Source organism: Natrix helvetica (genome assembly GCF_964273705.1).
Source record: "Natrix helvetica genome assembly, chromosome: 1".
In the NCBI taxonomy this organism is placed as follows: Eukaryota; Metazoa; Chordata; class Lepidosauria; order Squamata; family Natricidae; genus Natrix; species Natrix helvetica.
Window position 1 is genome coordinate 315404799 of NC_138548.1, and position 17382 is coordinate 315422180.

Genomic DNA, 17382 nt, shown 5'->3' on the forward strand with positions numbered 1-17382 from the left:
AAACTTCCAGACTGCATCAAATGGATTTCAATGGATATTTGATGTTGCATTTTTGTCCAAATACTGGCATGTAGTAATTACTGTACAAAAAAAATCTCCCAACTTCAGGACTTCTATTGTATTACTAACTTAGAAAGAGACAACATGAATAGCCTTCGTTTCAAGCTATTGTTAGTTTAAAAAGTATCCTTAATATTGTTCGCTGGTGGGTTTCCACTTTCAACCTTATTCACAGGATTAGTTAAAATAAAAGGTCCTGGGTTTTTTTAAAAGCAAAATATGCTTTATTTTGCAGAGATACTCTGTTACAGAGTTGCTTAGGCTGAGAAACATCACTTGAGTGATTTAGGCTATTTCAATAGTAATTGTAATGGGTCATAATAGCTCTGCCTTGATGCGAGCTTATTTTCTGCATTGTATCTGCTGAGAGATCTGCTAAAATTTTAAATGGTGGAGATGTAGAGAACATTGAATATTTTTAGTGAAAGGAAGCCAACCACCTTTATGGTAGTAATTTCATTCTCAAATTGCTTTTACCTGTAAGACAGTACTCTTAACATTCAACAGAATCTGCTTTCCTAAAACTCTAGACAGTTGTTCCAAGTCCAGAAAAACATCAATCAGGGATAATACAGAATAAGTCTTCACTTTCTCCTGTAAGGCACTTCTCCAGATACTTTGCAAGTGTTATAATACTTCTAGCAATTGTTTTTTTATCTCTTGCTAAAATTACTAAGTTCCCCAAATTGCTTCTCCTAGTAATTACCTTAGTAATTACTTTGCCCATTTATGTTATTAATACCCTGTTTTGCATTTTTTTTAAATACACGAAAAATTTGACAAACATGTTTCTGTTTAAAATGAGAATTAATTCCCTCCAATCTTTTAATCAGTTACATATAAAGGGAAATTGTTAGCATCATGGAACATTTATATACTCAGAAGAAATGAAGAGTGATCAGATACCGTATTTTTTGGACTATAAGACATACCTTTTTCCCTCAAAACAAAAAGGGTGAAAATCTGGTTGCGTCTTATTCACTGAATACAGCATTTTTGGCCTCCCAAAATCCTGTCCCCTTCACCAAATTGGCTGTGCATAGCCTTTAGGAGGCTTCCAGAGTGTTCCTGGGGGCTGGTGAGAGCAGAAATTAGCGAAAAACGGGCCGATTTTTGCTCAATTTTGCCCCTCCCCAGCCCTCAGGAGCACTCTATAAGCCTCCTAAAGGCTATGCATGCCCTTTTTTTGTCAAAAAAATGGGCCTGTTTTGGGGCTCATTTTTGGGCCCCCACCCCGCAGGAATACTCTACAAGCCTCCTAAAGGCTATTCATGTCCTTTGACAAAAAAATGGGTCTGTTTTCGTGAAAAATGGGCCATTTTTGGGAAGTCTGCAAAAACTTTTTTTTTAATTTGCCTCTTCAAAATCTTGGTGTGTCTTATACTCCGAAAAATACAATAGATACAGGGGTGTCAAGCTGGTGGCCCACGGGCGAGATGTATCACACATAGGCCACACCCACCCCAGCTCCACAAAGGAAAAACACGATATGTCATGTGACGGCAATGTGACGTGGTGAGTTTGACACTCGTGAGGTAAAACAAGCACTGATATTTAAAACCTTACTGTATTTATCTTACAAGTGCACAAAACCTCAGAGATAGGGAGAAGCATGGCTGACTTTGAGAAAATAGTTTTAGCTTCTCTTTCTATCTGTTGAACCGACATGGTACTGTATATTAAGCACCCAGAGAAAGTAAAAGAGAAGAAAGGAAATTGTGTTTACCATACATGGAAGACAGTGGCAGAAGGAAACAAGGCGATTAAGCAGCTTGTAAAAATGGTGAAAGTTAGAGAGGAAATCAACAAAATCGGGTTAGAATGCAGAGAAAGGAGAAGTCACAGGGGAAACTTCTTTGTTCACTGATAATTGAATCAATGTGCTGTATCAAGTCCTCTACAGCAGGGATTGGCAAATTCCCAGCAATATGGTTAATAGAAGCAGCATGTGTATCTCCTTTAACTCAGTAAGCAATGGAAGAAGAAGAAACATTTACAGAGCCTTTGAACCCAGCTCATCATCTCATTTTCCTAGCTATTTTTCCGTTATTTTTCCTGGTTTATAATTATTATTTTTATTACTGCCCGATTGCATTTTATTAAAATATCTGCTTTTTTTGTTTTGCTTGTTTATTTGTTTTAATCTTTGATTTGATTAATGGGTATATATATTTTAGTTATCTTTGTAACCCACAATGAAATGGGTATTAGGTCCAAGATTTAAATGCACCAAAATAGACAAATGTTATGGGTTTTCAAGGGCTTTGGAGTTTCAACAATAACCATGAAAACAAAGAGGGAATTTGCTTGATAGCACAGGAAGAATGTAAATGGGATTACCACGAGTGCATTTACTTCAGAAAAATGCTTTGAGAGCTGGAGGTCATGAAAAGAAAATAATGCTAAAGTAAAGCCATTGAAATAAAAGGGTCAAGGTTTTTCTTTTCTTTTCAAATATCTTAACAAATAAAACTTTTGAGGGCTACTAAAGCCATAGCTTTTCATTCAAATCAAGGAATTTTGTTTCTCAGGTTATGAAGTCTGCATGGATCTTCTCAATTTAGGAATCAAAACCTAAAAATATACTGTGCATGTCTGTGCATGCACAAAACATCTTAGGGTGTTATTCATGTTCTATAATCTACATCTGTAAAGCCTCACCATTTCACACAGAAATAAACTTCCATTTGTATTCCAGACCTTTTGCGAAATTGAAAGTTTAGTGTAGAAGTTTTAGGATGGGCAACTTTATTCTATCACCCATCTCTTCCCACTTATGACTGCAGGACTGTAACTGTGTTGCTTGCATCTTTACGATTTATATTGATATTGTTTCCTGATTGCTTATTTGTACCCTATGACTATCATTAAGTGCTGTACCTTATGATTCTTGACGAATGTATTTTATTCTCCTTATGTACACTGAGAGCCTATGCATCAAAGACAAATCCCTTGTGTGTCCAATCACACTTGGCCAATAAAGAATTCTATTCTATTCTATTCTATTCTATTCTATTCTATTCTATTCTATTCTACCCTACCCTACCCTACCCTATCCAAGTCCTTTAACACCCAACCTCATGCTGGGTGGGGAAGTCTGGGAGTTGAAGTCCACAAGTCTTAAAGACACCAGGGTTGAAACCTCCTTACCCCCACCCCGGTTTAGAATATTGTTTCAACTCTCCTTCCTAGAAGTAACAGTAGCTTTTTCAGTACTGTGATCCCATCAGATGAAAAAGTATCATAGAGACTTTCATCTCTGTTTATATCCACTCTGTTTCCAATTAAAACTGAGATGTAATTGGGGAAATCGAGTTTAAACTGATACCTTCTCTGAAGTTCATTGCAAATTCAAGACTCCAAAAATAAGTATAAAGACACCTAAAGCTTAGAGAGAAAATATGGAAAGATTATTCCTTTGTACGCAGCAGGGGTTTACATTGTCAAATAACACTTAAGACTTATATACCACTCCACAGTGCTTCACATCACTCTCTGAGCAGTTTTCAGAGTTAGCATATTGCCAACAGTCTGGGTCCTCATTTTACTAACCTCAGAAGGATGGAAGGCTGAGTCACCGTTGAGCTACTCAACTTTATAAGGAAGTTCTTAGCAAATTCAAACAGTCTTTTTAACACAACTATTTCTCTTCCTATTTCTCTTTTCCCCTACCAATAAGAGTCACTATCATGATGAATGGCTTGTTAGCAAATTCTTAGCACCTATTAGTGATTACTGCACTGCAGGTCCCTCTGAGTTAGCAGGACACGCAGAGAAGCACGTTGGCTTGCAATTAGTTTCTACAGTAGAGATCCTAGGATTTGTCTTAGGATAAAATGGCATTTGTAGTATTGCCCTTACCTTCAGTACGGTTGTTTTTTTGTTCCTTTTGTGCTCATAAGTGAGTTTCGGCTACTTATTTGGGTCTCTTGGATGAATTCTACATTATATATATGTACAATATTCATGCCACAGTGTTAATAAAGGTTTGCCGAACCTGCCTATGCAAGTATATCCGCTGCCAGACAAAAACCTTTTGAATTGGGATTTTATCATTAGGAGCAGATAAAAAGCTGCAGGAATTGTTGTGTGTAGGGTGGGATTAAGACTGTATATCAGAGTATGTTTCTGCCTGCTTTATTAACAGGAAGTGAGAGGTGCATGTTTGAAGAACTGTAAAAGCACTGAGAATGGGTTACATACCGGTATATTTAAAAAATAAAGCTATTCTCAAACTGAAGTTGACTCCTCATCTGCAACCTTGACATTCCTCAGAGAACTCTAATCTAAGTGTTACAAAGGCCCAATCATGTTTTGCTTCCAAACCCAACTAAGGTCTGACATTCTGAGATATTCTCTTAGTAACTATATGAACTCATTCACCGTAGTTTTTGTTCGCCTTTACAATGCTCCAAGTTGCTTTGCCTCTGCCTTTCCCAGAATTTTCATTTTCCGTTTTGCCTCTAGCCCGAGGATTTCTCAGTGGTTTCCCAAGAATTAGCCAAGGCTTGATAAGTATTGTCCTTGGCTGTGAATAGTTCTAAGCATTAGCATTATTTAAAAGGAAAAGGAGAAAAAATTAAAACACCTTCCAGGAATGGTCTACACCAGTGGTTCCCAACGTGAAGCCCATGCCCCACAGGGGGGCAATTTGATTTTTAATGGGGGCAATTTGAACCTTGTTTAAATCAAGTTAATGGCCTTTTAGGCTCCCTCCGCGTGAGTAGAGTTCACTTTTTGAGTAAAGTAAGAATTATATGGGGGGAGGAGGGGGAATCAGGATTTTAGAGATACTTAGATGGGGCATGGCCAAAAAAAAGGCTGGGAACCACTGATCTACACAGTTCAATGGCACTTAAATTATCTCTGTTTCAACCCTAAAAATCTCTACATAGGATTTGGGAAGACTCTGATATTTTCTAAAAATCTGGGGAGCACCACCCAACAAGGTTGAGAATAATAAGTCAAAGTCCATCAGGCTTAACTCTATAGGCAGCAGAGCCTTACGCTGTGTTACTTTGTAAAGAAAAGGCACTTCGGGGACAGGCAGGGCAGTCCATGGACTGAGCTGCCAAGGGCTAAGAGAAATGGCATCTCTCAAGTGCTGAGCCAGGAAACTCCAAGCATTGAGAAGACAGCGAGGCAATTCTTCCCTGTAGGGGATAAGATTATTTTCCCAAACTAATTACCAGATGCGTAGCTATTCAGTTGCCTTTAAAAGAAACTCTTTGCATGCTCAGGAACTATCTAGCCCTCCTTCCTTCATCCTGAAGTCCGGACTCCGGCGTTAAAAAGAATTTAAAAAAATAATGAAGCCGGGCTTCCAAACCTACCAACTGAAAAACAAACGGTATACAAGCCCGGTGTGACTTTGCCTGCGTATTGTGACTCCCCTCTTCAGTCGGACTGATCCACGGGACAGGAAGATGGAGGGGAGGGTCCGCCTTTCCGCTTTCCCAGCCGGTCGCGGGTCCTAAACTTTTTCTTCGCTTTCCCCCTCTCAAAGATATCGGGGGAGATAAAATACACAGGGGGTGACACCCAAAGGAAGAGCCTTACCGAGGAAAAGCACCTTCTCGTCTCGCTTTTTCGATCCTCACTCCCCGGCTCGCTTACTTAGTACGGTCCTATCCGGTGAAGAGGTTTCCCCCCTTGGCTCAGGGGAGCTTTTGGGCTTGCGAGCCAAGAGGAGGTGGAAGCGGCTGGGCTGGGCTGCCAACCGCTCGGAGCGGAGCCGGACAAGCCTGGCCATGAGGAGCTGGCGGCGCTCCTCGCAATTTCCTCGAACTTCTTCCAAGCTCTGATCCCGAGGGATGCGGCGCAAGGACGAAGATGAGGAAAAGCAGGGTGTACCGCATGGTCTTGGCCACTTGCTTGGGCTCCTTGCTGCTGGTCATCTTCTACTTCCAGAGCAGTCTGAACCCGGGTGAGTTAAACATTTACCCCGCAGTGCCATCCCGTTCACCTTTTTCGCCTCGGCAAACAATGTTCCTTCGGGAGGGGGCAGCGCTCTCTTTTTATTCATCCCCTAAATTGAAACAATGAAAGGACTCGTGGCACTACCAGCCTTTTATTTCTGGCGTAAGTTCTTCACCAGAGGCACAGCACCTAGGTTTAATAAGGTGGCCTCGGGAGACCCGCGTCGTGGCTTTCGCTGCAAAAGGCTTCGCGTCAGACCATCCCTCCCCCCCCCACACCCCTCACCCGCACCCTGGCGAAGCTGTCCCGGATCGGAATGGGACAACTCGCCACGGCTAACTTGCTGCGGGACAATTTTAACAATTCAGTTCAATTATTTAAAATATTTTAAAAAAAAAATATTTTAATTTTTGCCATTCACTTTTCATTCTGGTCCTTCTTTTTTTGCATTCTTTCTTTAATGATTCTATTTGCACCATTTCTTTGATATTGGTATATCTCTTATCCCGACCCGTGGTAAGTTGGCCACCACGACAAATTGTTACAGACCCGTCCCCGAGGGGTTTCCCTCTTACCTCCTTCTGGTTAACTGCACACCAGAACAACAAGACGCAAGGATAGTTCCCCCACCCACCCCCAATGCCATCACTCTGCTAGACAACTAATTACCACAACATTGTGAAATTATTTACTAAGGCTGTATTGCTATTATTCTTCTCATCCCTCCTAGTACCCATCTCTTTCCACTTATGACTATAACCCTGTTGCTTGTATCTTTACAATTTATATTATTTTGTTTCCTAGTATGATTTGATTGCTTATTAGTAGCCTATGACTATCACTAAGTGTTGTATCTTATGATTCTTGATGAATGTATTCTATTCTATTTTTCTTTACGTACATATGCACCAAAGACAAATTCCTTGTGTGTCCAGGGAATTTGGCCAATAAAGAATTCTATTATATTCTATTAATCGAAACTCGATGCAGATAAGCAGGCTTCCCATTCCTAAGGTGGCAAAGCGTAACGCTTTATTGTGGTTAATTAATGACTTTTTTATTAGGGCCTTTGCTGTGATGGTTATCTTTGAAAATATCATTGACAAATAGAAAACAAAATAATATAATATTGATACAGGCTACCATACCTAGCTTTTACAGGTAGTCCTCGACTTACAACAGTTCATTTAGTACCCTTTCAAAGTTACAATGGCATTGTATAAATGGCATTGTAAGAATTGACTTAGGTTTTTCATACTTAACAACCGTTGCAGCATCCCCATGATCACATGATCAAAATTTGAATGCTTAGCAACTGCTTCATATTTATGACCGTTGCTGTGTCCCAAGGTCATGTGAGCACATTCTGCAACCTTCCGACCAGCAAAATCAATGGAGAAGCCAGATCCACTTAACAACTGTGGCAAGAAAAGTCATAAAACGAGGCAAAACTCCCTTAATAAATGTCTCACTTAGCACCATAAATTTTGGGCTCAAATGTGGTTGTAAGTTGAGGACTACCTGTACTTGAATGTTAAATGGGTGCAGTTTCGGAGAATAGCTAGGAAGGAGTGGGCTTCAGGGCAGAGGGAAAAAATATATCATTGAGAGGTGTCAAGTGGTGAAATGCTTTTCAGTCTGCTGGCTTCCATGAAAAGATTTTAGTGGCTTTATTTTCATGCTGAGACATGAACCAGTAGGATTAATTTATTTTCAACAGGCAACTGAGTCAACATCTGGAGAAGAACTTCTGATACAAAATTGTTCTGTAAGGTTTGAGAATAAGTTGAGACCCATGGAAATTTGAGAAAACATCCAAGTCACAATGAACCAAACATGAGACTTAAACAGAGCCTTCAATAACAATCAGTGTTTAATCTTTGATCAAAGTTTAAAGGCATGATGGTCAGTTGTTCCCAACATACCCCAAGGATATGCAGGGAAGAACTACCCTTCAGAGAACATGTAGCTCCTTTTTATTCAGTTAGAGACATCATAGAATAACACCCTGGTTTTACAGTACTCCTCACTAGCCTTATCAGCATTATCTCTTTCCTCTGTTCCCAGGATTGGCCATTTGGCCCCCTGTTGTGAAGGGCACAGATCAAAGGTGAGATACCTTCTTAGGCAGAAGGGGGGCATATTAAAGGTGTCAGTTTTACAGCTCTTTACAGCTCCATTCCAGGATAAATTCTATGCCCATAGATTTCAGATTGATAAGAGTTCAAATGGCAAGGATTTGACATTTGCCAAATACCTTACAAATACAAGGCATAATATATGTGTGTTACAGAAAACAAATGTTTCTACTAAAACCAACAAGTTTATATCCTTATTACTATTCCCCTTCAGTTCTTATGGAGTGTAGAAGTTTCCAGGTGTCCGGGGATCTTTGGAGCATACAAGGACAACAGTATAGGTCATATGAGCATATCATCTTTAAAAATCCCAATTTGTGACTTCTTTCGAAGTGGTTTAAAGTTTAGGTTTCTTAATTGTGTAGCCATAAAAGACATTGAAAATAATTTCCATAAAATGCATTGGAGGCTGACAGGGTTGAAATATGCGAAGATTAGTCAGGGCTTCAGTTTAACTGACTTCAGCTAAAGGAATAAGTGATGAATTCAACTGGCCTTCCCTTTAGGTTCATATGCTAACTTTTCTGAACCAAACTATGTTCATCTTAATACTGTGCAAATCAGTTGTGAGCAACATTGGTAAGCAAGTAGAAATTTACTGAGATTGGTAAGTAAGTAGAATCATAGAAGTGACTCCAGGAGAACTCCTAAGATAACAAATGTTAGCTGCGTGGTTGCACATTTTAATAGTGGAGTGTGACATATAGAATGTGCTTTTTAAACTGTCTGTAAATATTAATTTTTTGGGTTTCTACAATTGGGGTATTTTAAAGCTGATTTTTAACTGTCTATTGATGTAATTTGTTTCCTCCTCCGTGTATGTATGTGTGTATGTATGTGTGTTGTATATGTATGTACATTTGGTGTTGTTATATATTTTTTATGTTTTATGCTCCATTGTACGCCGCCCCGAGTCCTACTTGGAAAGGGAGCGGCTAATAAATCCAAATTTATTATTATTATATTATTATTGCTGCAACTGAGATGTGTTTAAAAACTTACTTCGGCATAAGCAGCCCAGAGTATCTGTAGTGGAAATAGAACTGGGATAGAAATACAGTTGTTCCCTTATAGGTCTTAATTTCTTGGATTCTAAGCATTTTTAATGCCTGTCCTGAGAGTATGGTACTCCTCTTCATACAGAGATTATCTTGCATTGTTTTTAGCAATCTGCATCCATTTACAATGTAATTTTAGCATCACTGTGGCACCAAATGTAATTAGTAGGAGGGTGGAATCTTGGATATGTTCACCACCTTAGATTGTTTGTGAAAATAATAAAGGCGGGATACAAATAAAATGAAATATTGGAGGCACAGCAGTACAATTAGGAACAGGGGTGGGTTCCTGCCAGTTCTAAGCTCTTCTATAGAAGAGGTTCCACAAATCTACCGTGCCGTTTAGAACCGGTTCCAGCTCCCTCCCCCTGCCAGTCCGCACCACGCTTGCCCCACCTGCCGCTCACTGATTGGCTGGCTCACCAATCGCCCCGCCCCCCTCTAAGAGTCCTATCTAAACCTTAAGGTCTTAAAGCTGTCAGTTTGAACACCCCTGGGGTTTTTTTCTGAAGGGTTAGGAGACATGTGCATATGTGTGTGTGGTGCATTTGCAGGGGTCTCATGCATGTGGGGGAGAAGGGCGCACATGGGGGGGTCGCACACATATGCACAGAGGTGCACATTGCATTATGGATGTGTACGCTGCATGCACGCTTTCGGGACTTGGTGCCAAAAAGGTTAGCCATCACTGACATGCCATGCTGTCTTCAGATGCTGTGGACTCATAAGTAATAACACTGGTGGTTTGCTGAGGCAATGGGAGTACTAAAGAGAAGATTCCCTGGGGGGGAAAAAGCTCAGTGAGAAGCTCTCAAGTAGGAAAGCAGTTCCAGTTCTCTTCCTCTGTTCCCTTGATCCTTTATCTCTTCCTCAAAACTCATCAACATTCCCGTGAATCACCTAAGTGAGACTGGCTGTGCACAAACTCAACTGAAAAAGTTTCCCAGATTCAAGAATGTGCACAAAGTTACCTACTGGAGCTTGGAATATGCTGACAGAAGCTTCTTTCACAGATGCTTGGCTTTAACTGGATGGGGCTTGTGACACAAATAGAAGTTGGAACTCACTCGTATATTTATTTTCTGGACTCTATCCCTCCCTTCCTACTTCATATACTGAGAGAGATCTGCTGCATAGAGAAATGCATTTTTCAATAGGACTTAATAATACTCAACTTTGTATTTGTTCCATTAATTTAACTGGAATTTAAGCACAGGTGCCACATTCCCTATGCATATCTATTTGGAAGTTCCATTCAGTTTGATGGGGATTATTCTCGATTATGTTTAGGATCGTAGGATGTATGGATTTCATTTGAAGACCAAAGCCCATATAACTAAAAAGGAGACATTCAACGGGCAACCCTTCTTTATATAGCGATTCAAAAGAAAGTCAGTGTCGTTTATTTGCAGCTTAAAAGTACATGAAACTATGTAGCTTTGGTGTCACAATGTTCTTGATTCCTATGGTATTTTTCACCATTATTCTACTGCATCTAAGACTTTGAATTAGCAATTTTATTTGCCTTCGGAAAGGTAGTTTATTCAAGGAAAAATTATGACAAATCTTTTGGATGAAGGCATGAATGAATTTCCATTGATTTAATTGATTCTTTTCTAAAGCAGAAATAACTTGGATCTCATAGAATGGCTGGTTCAGGAGTTCCAAGTATTGGCAAAAGGTTATGAATTGGAAAAAATATTTCTGCACAGCTCTAACAAATTAAAAGCGGATTTATTTTGATGCCAGTTAACTAGCAGATTGGTCTGTCTGTTAATTCAATTCATCATTTGGCTATTCATCCAAGCAGTGCCAAGCTTAGAGAAGTCATCGTCCCCCCAGACCCCTCCCTTCCTTTTGCTTCTTGGAAGTTTATTGTTTCTTCATTTTAGAAATGTCCATGTGATTCTTGTAAATCAAGAAAATGTCAGTATTTCTCAAGAATATCTTAGCAGTTACCAGGATTATGCTGATGTAAGTGTTGACCATTTTTAGCACTGTAAATTGGAAGAAGCATGTTTAGTATACTGTCTTAATGAGAAGACTATAATTATTTGGTTGAATATTATACAATGTGAGCAATGTGTTATGGGATTGGTATATGTTTAAAATATACTATTGGTCTTTCTTTAGAGGTTCTGCAGTTTGAGAAGATTGTATTTTAGAATTACAGATTTGGAAGAAACCGTAAGGTTCATATAGTGCTGTGATGGCGAACCTATGGCATATGTGCCACAGATGGCACACAGAGCCCTCTGCGGGCACGCCAGCTGTTGCCCCAGTCCAGTTCCACCATGCATGCGCACAGGCCTCCCACCTGCCAGCTGGTCTTCGGGCCTCTGCCATGCATGTGTGGGGGGATGGGTGCATGTAGGGGAGAAGGGTGCATGCATGGGGAATGCTCACATTGCATTTTGAAGCCTCATGCAGTGCCTCCGCTCCCCCTTTGGGCCTCAAAAGCCTCCTGCACAACCTAGAAGCAAAAAATGTGAGGGGGGCAGGGCATATGGGCAGGGGGCAGGGATCATGAATGCATCCGCGGGCGTTACGCATGCATGGGTGGGGGTGGGGCACACGGGGGGAGTCACATGTATTGTGTTATTGATATGGGCACGCGTGCATGCATGCACTTTTGGCATGCGACAACAAAATATAGTGATATAGTGTAACTTCTTGTACAGCTTGTTGTCTTTTTTAATGTGTCTTTTGCTTTGACACTTCTGAAGACTGAATCCCTTGGGGGAAAAAACTGACTCAGCCTCAGATACAGACCCTTGTTGTGTTAGAGCCGTCTTGCTTGTTCAAGGTTGCGACTGTCTACCATTGATGAATATATGAAAAAACTTCTGAGAGATGTCCGGTTAGAAATAATCATTTCATCAGGAAATGCAGGAAGACAATCTTGTTTTATCCCAGTTTTATTTTATACCCCAGATTTCTAGGTTTGGTGTTGGCCTTGTTTTCTTACAGGTTCCTGTGAAGCCACCCCGCTCAAATGGGAAAGTCTCTTCGATTTCTGCAATGTTCCTCGTTGTTAGTGACAGAAAGACAGAAGTTTATTTTGGTCATTGACCAATAAAAATAGAAACAATAGAAGAACAAAAAATTATTCCCTAACCACAAGAACTATTAGTAAACATATATGGGTGAAGCTTACATATAATGTAGCAAAATGTTGCTGCTTTTAGAGAAATAAATATATTATTTAACAGACAGTGCAGATAAAGGCTGTCTGAGTGGCCTGAAAATTTAAATAAAAGAGGTGTAATGAACTCATGGCGAATGTCCCTATAGAACTGGCAATACAGAAGAACATGGACTGTGGTTTCTATGGCATCTATATCACAAGAACAGTACAAATAGTCCTCAACTTACAAATGTTCATTTTGTGACCTTTTGAAGTTAGAACAGTACCCCCCAAAAAAAGTAATATGACCATTTTTTTTACACATATGGCCATTACAGCATATCCCCGTGGTCATGAGGTCAAAATTCAGATGTTTGCCAACTGGCCTATACTTACGACAGTTGCAATTACCTGGGGTCATGTGACAAGCATTCATTGGATCATGTGACCACCTGTTTGCAACTTTCTTAACCTGAAACAATGTTTTTGAGAAGCCAGCTTTGGAGTCTTAAAGTAAACTTTAAGTAAACTTGTGGTATACCTTCTATATTGTCCCACATCTGAATGGTAATGGCAAAAATGAATCCTTACCTAGGCTAAGCCAACAGGCTATAAAATGTTTATGAAAAAAACTACAAGCAGTTTCCTTGTGGCTAATTCTATCTATTATTTATAGCTAGCATGATATCTTACAGACTTTTCTATGAATACATCTAACTGTTCCTAGTGCCTTCCTGATGCCATCTTGGAGTGCTGAGTTCTAATTGTGCTTTGCAGTGTTCTTCTATATCTCTTTTAAGTCTCAGTTCAACAGAAAGGAGTGGTAAGCCTAATCCTAACTGAAGTATCCAGGGAAAACTTCCCAATTTTTAATCCCTTTAAAATGAACTTTGCATGAATAAAATGACATGGTTCGAGAGAAACACTCTTGAAAGAGTTCTCATTAGATGAAACTGATTTTTAGAATGCTTATATATCCTAGTCTTGGAGTTGACAGGTGATCCATCCCCAGTGCACCATTTAAGATGTTACCCATGTTAGTTTCACTAGCAAATCTGATGGATCACAATGTTTAAAACAATGATATAGTAGTGATTATTAGGGATTGACAAAAAGTTTGGAACAGGCTAAACTGGAATAAACCTGAAGCTTTATTTGTACAAGAACGTAGTTGCATTTATTTAATAAGGCTTTATTTACATGGATTTACTCAGTTAATTTAATCCTATCTTGTTTGCAGGAGTTTGTACTCCACCCTCAATGTTTTACCACAGTAATAAGTTATTGCAAGTTTCTGTGCCCTTAGGCCAGTTAAACCTTTGTGTCTAATCTTATTCCACCTGGAGACCTCTAGTCTTTCTCACCCCCACTAGTGTTAGGATATGTAGATTTCAAGTCTCAGAATTCTCAGCAATGATATTTCCAGTTAAGGAATTCTGCAAGTGAAGATTCACCCTCCCAAAGGCCAACTTGACCATTGTCCCACCCATAAAAGCTTTCTAGAAGGAAGACAATGTGGGTGAAGGTGCCTTTTTGCTATACTAGAGGAAGAAGCGAAAAACACACAGTAGAAGATAAAAGCGAAGAGTTAAAAGTCTTAACTCTTTCTCCTGAGTCAGAGAGGTGGTGTAACACTTAAGGCAGAGGCATTATTTTAAAACTTATGCAAGTCCCTAGCTTTTAAGACTTGACTGTGCTGTGGTTTTATAGATGTGGCTTCTGTTTAGCTAACACACAGCATATGAAGCAAAAAATGGAATTATGGCTCTACTTTGATGGTTGATGGGTTTAGAGCTCAAAAAAACAATCAGTTCTGTCCCTTTAAATGTAAGCTAAGAATCAAGCTCTTTTTGTTTATCAGTTATGCCCTTACTAGTTTTCACAGCTCTTAGGTTGTTTTTTTTTGTTCTAATGGTTTTAGCAAGGACAAAGTTTTCCCCTGCAATATTATTTCAGAGTATGATAGTGTGATCAAGGCAAAACTAAGTTATCTGAGATAATTTATGCTGTGCAACTTTAATTTGCTTGCAAACTTGGTACATAACGCCCTCCCATCAAACTGAAAAAAAAATCTAAATATTCTAAATTCTAAATAAAATTCTAAATTCTAAATATTGACAGAATATCCTATCCGTATTATATATTTGCTGTAGTGAAAACTGTGAAAAATTACAAAACTATAATTTGCCCACAGTTCCGTGTGTGTCTGATAGATAATGCATAATTTTCTCAACTTTGTATTATTGAGAATTAGAAACTATTGTTTTGATCTGTTCTTTTACAAAAATAAAGTCACATTATTGATTTTCTGCTGATTTTGTACCAGTGCAATAACTGATTCTAATCTAGCTTTCATTTATCTTTTGATGATTCAAAATTAGCCAGGGCCATTTTTTTATGTGTGTGTTTCAACACCCATGGGCAAAGAGTTGATGTGGGCATAAAGAAGAGATAATTCCATATTCAGCACTTTAGCTGCCCTGGGGAAAGGGAAGCAGGTATGGGAATATCTCATTCTGCAGCACTTCGGCTTTTCATAATATAAATGTTACTAAACCTTTGATTGCAAATATCTCACGTATCTCTTTAGATGGAGGAATTTGAGAGGAAAACAGCAGGAGTCTAAAATTGTTTGCTTTGAAACTAAATGTGGCAATTCAGCCAGCAGTTGGCTGGCTTTGCAAAAGCTTAGTGTTTACACATTTTGCATGCTTCAGAATATTAGATACTTCTATTTCCTGTGAGAGTTATTTTTTTAAAAATATCACCTTCTCCAACCCTTCCTCTCTTTCTGTCGGGAAGAAGTTCCTCACTTCAGGGAAAATATAACAAGTAATGTCTCTTGCCTTTTTGCAATTTTCTGTCTCTGTATTATGCAAGTTACACATTTATTTATTTAATTTCAGCTCTGGGACTAGAAACACTAGCTTCAAATTAAAAAATATATATGCATCAACAGGGAAGGCTGATGCCACTTTTACAACACATTTCTGTGTTTCTCAGAAGAAGAAATGAGAATAGAGTCTTTACAGAAAGTTAGATTTAGGAACAGAATTTGTTCTTAACCAGGAACTAACTGCCTGTAACAAAAGTGGTTATACCACTTCCTCATGGACTGTCTCCTTTTGCAGTCTTCAACTTACGACCACAATGAAGCCCCAGATTTCTATTGCTAAGCAAGGCAGTTATTAATAGCAGTAGCATATAGACCAGTGGTAGTCAACCTGGTCCCTACAGCCCACTAGTGGGCGTTCCAGCTTTCATGGTGGGTGGTAGAGGTTTGCTGTAACTCTGCTTTATAAATTTTATAAAGTAAAGTTACTTCCCTACTTTATAAATCACCATTACTGTGGAACCGGTGGGCGGTTAGAAAATTTTACTACTAGCAGAGATACAAAAGTGGACGGTAGGTATAAAAAGGTTGACAACCCCTGATATAAGCAGACTTATATACTGCTTCATAGTGCTTTACAACCTTCTCTGAGCAGTTTACAAAGTTCGCAACTTGCCCCCAACAAATTGTCATTTTATCGACCAGAGAAGGATGGAAGGTTGAGTCAACCTTAAACAGGTCAGGATCGAACTGCTGGCAGTGAGCAGTTTGCCTGCAATACTGCATTTAATCATGTACCACCAGGGCTCTTAAGTGAGTTGCACCCCATATTATCTTTTTTTGCCACAGTTGTTAGGCAGATCTGGGTTCTCCCATTGATTTTACTTGTTGGAGGCCATCTGGGAAGATTACAAATGATACAGATTTGTTTTTATATTAAAAATGCTAGTGACCAAGTGGCAAGAGAGGAAACTTTTTATTTGGTAGGATTTGGGGGATGACTGGAAAACTGCTGAACATAAACTTTAGTTTTCTCTGAGAGTTCTGTTTTAGCATTGCAAATAGTAAGGATAGGAAAGGAATCTGTTTGTACTTGTGAGTTTTTCTCTCTGCACGTTTTGCTTGCAACAACTGTTTGAACTGTGCTGTTTTGTTGCTGCGTTTGAGCTGGATTAAATCTCCTCCAAAGGTGAAATTCTTCCTTTCTGCAATTTTTTTTTTTTACACCTCGCAGGCTTGGAAACTGTTTGGTTGGCACCAAATAGAATAATGCCAGGGATGAACAGAAATCTATTTTATGCATCCCTTGGGACCTTCCCTTGATTTTTCTGGCTGTTGGTCAGGTACTCATCCAGTTCAACTCATGTGATGCAGATTTGGAAAAAGAAATTGCAGGTTCCATCTTGGCTTCAGTTGCCCCATCTGGGTATGCCCTCCCTCCGCAGAAACACATCTGTTGAATGCCTGCTCCAGTTTCTCTCCGGCAGCAAGGAACAGCTGAAACTTTTCTTTTGAGTGCATAGAACCAAATGGATTTTAGGTAAGTAACTGCAGGAGTTTTTCCAGGCCCATCAGTTGCGTCAAGAACCTGGCTCTTTCCTTAGCACTCCAGCCATTAGTGAGAGATGCTCCTTTTGTTGCCGTTAAGACAGGCTTTACTATAAGCATACAGTCACTGTATATCCTTCAAACTAATGTTAAAAAACTAAAGAAGGTAGAGAGGCAGTTTTACCTAGCGCACGGGTGTCAAAATTGTGGCGTCACATGATGTATTGTGATGTTTTTTTCCTTCGCGGAGCTGGGGTGGGCATGGCCTGCTTGTGACGCATCTGACCTGCGGGTTTGACAGCCCTGATCTAGCAGTTAAAGCACCAAGCTAGAAACTGTGAGACAGTGAGTTCTAGTCCCACTGAAGACCCACCTGTTTCGGCTAGCCGGCCTGGCATAACTCGACAACTTATCCACCCCTAGGTCATTTTTAATTGTTAATTTTAGTTTTTAAACTATTAATGTTATTGAGGTTTTAACCTTTTTCAGCATTGTAATTATTTATTTATTTTTTACCTCCTCTGTATGACACTGTGTTGACTGTTGCTTGTGTACGTCGCCCCGAGTCCCTGTGGGGAGAGGGGGCGACTAATAAGTTTAAATAAATAAATAAAATAAATAAATAAATAAATAAACTTAGGCATGAAAGTCCACCTGGAAACTTTGGGAAACTCTCTTTCTCTCAGACCAACTCATGTT

General features: G+C 39.5%; 1 protein-coding gene across 1 annotated transcript in view; it reads left to right on the plus strand.

The window, feature by feature from the left end:
* Nucleotides 1–5553: 5553 nt before the first annotated feature.
* Nucleotides 5554–17382, plus strand: part of CHST13 (carbohydrate sulfotransferase 13) — a 56846-nt gene continuing 45017 nt past the window's right edge. Inside the window, exon 1 of the mRNA XM_081956614.1 lies at nucleotides 5554–5986. Coding sequence (XP_081812740.1) covers nucleotides 5893–5986 — 94 coding nt within the window. The 5' untranslated portion in view covers nucleotides 5554–5892. The remainder of the gene's footprint in view (nucleotides 5987–17382) is intronic.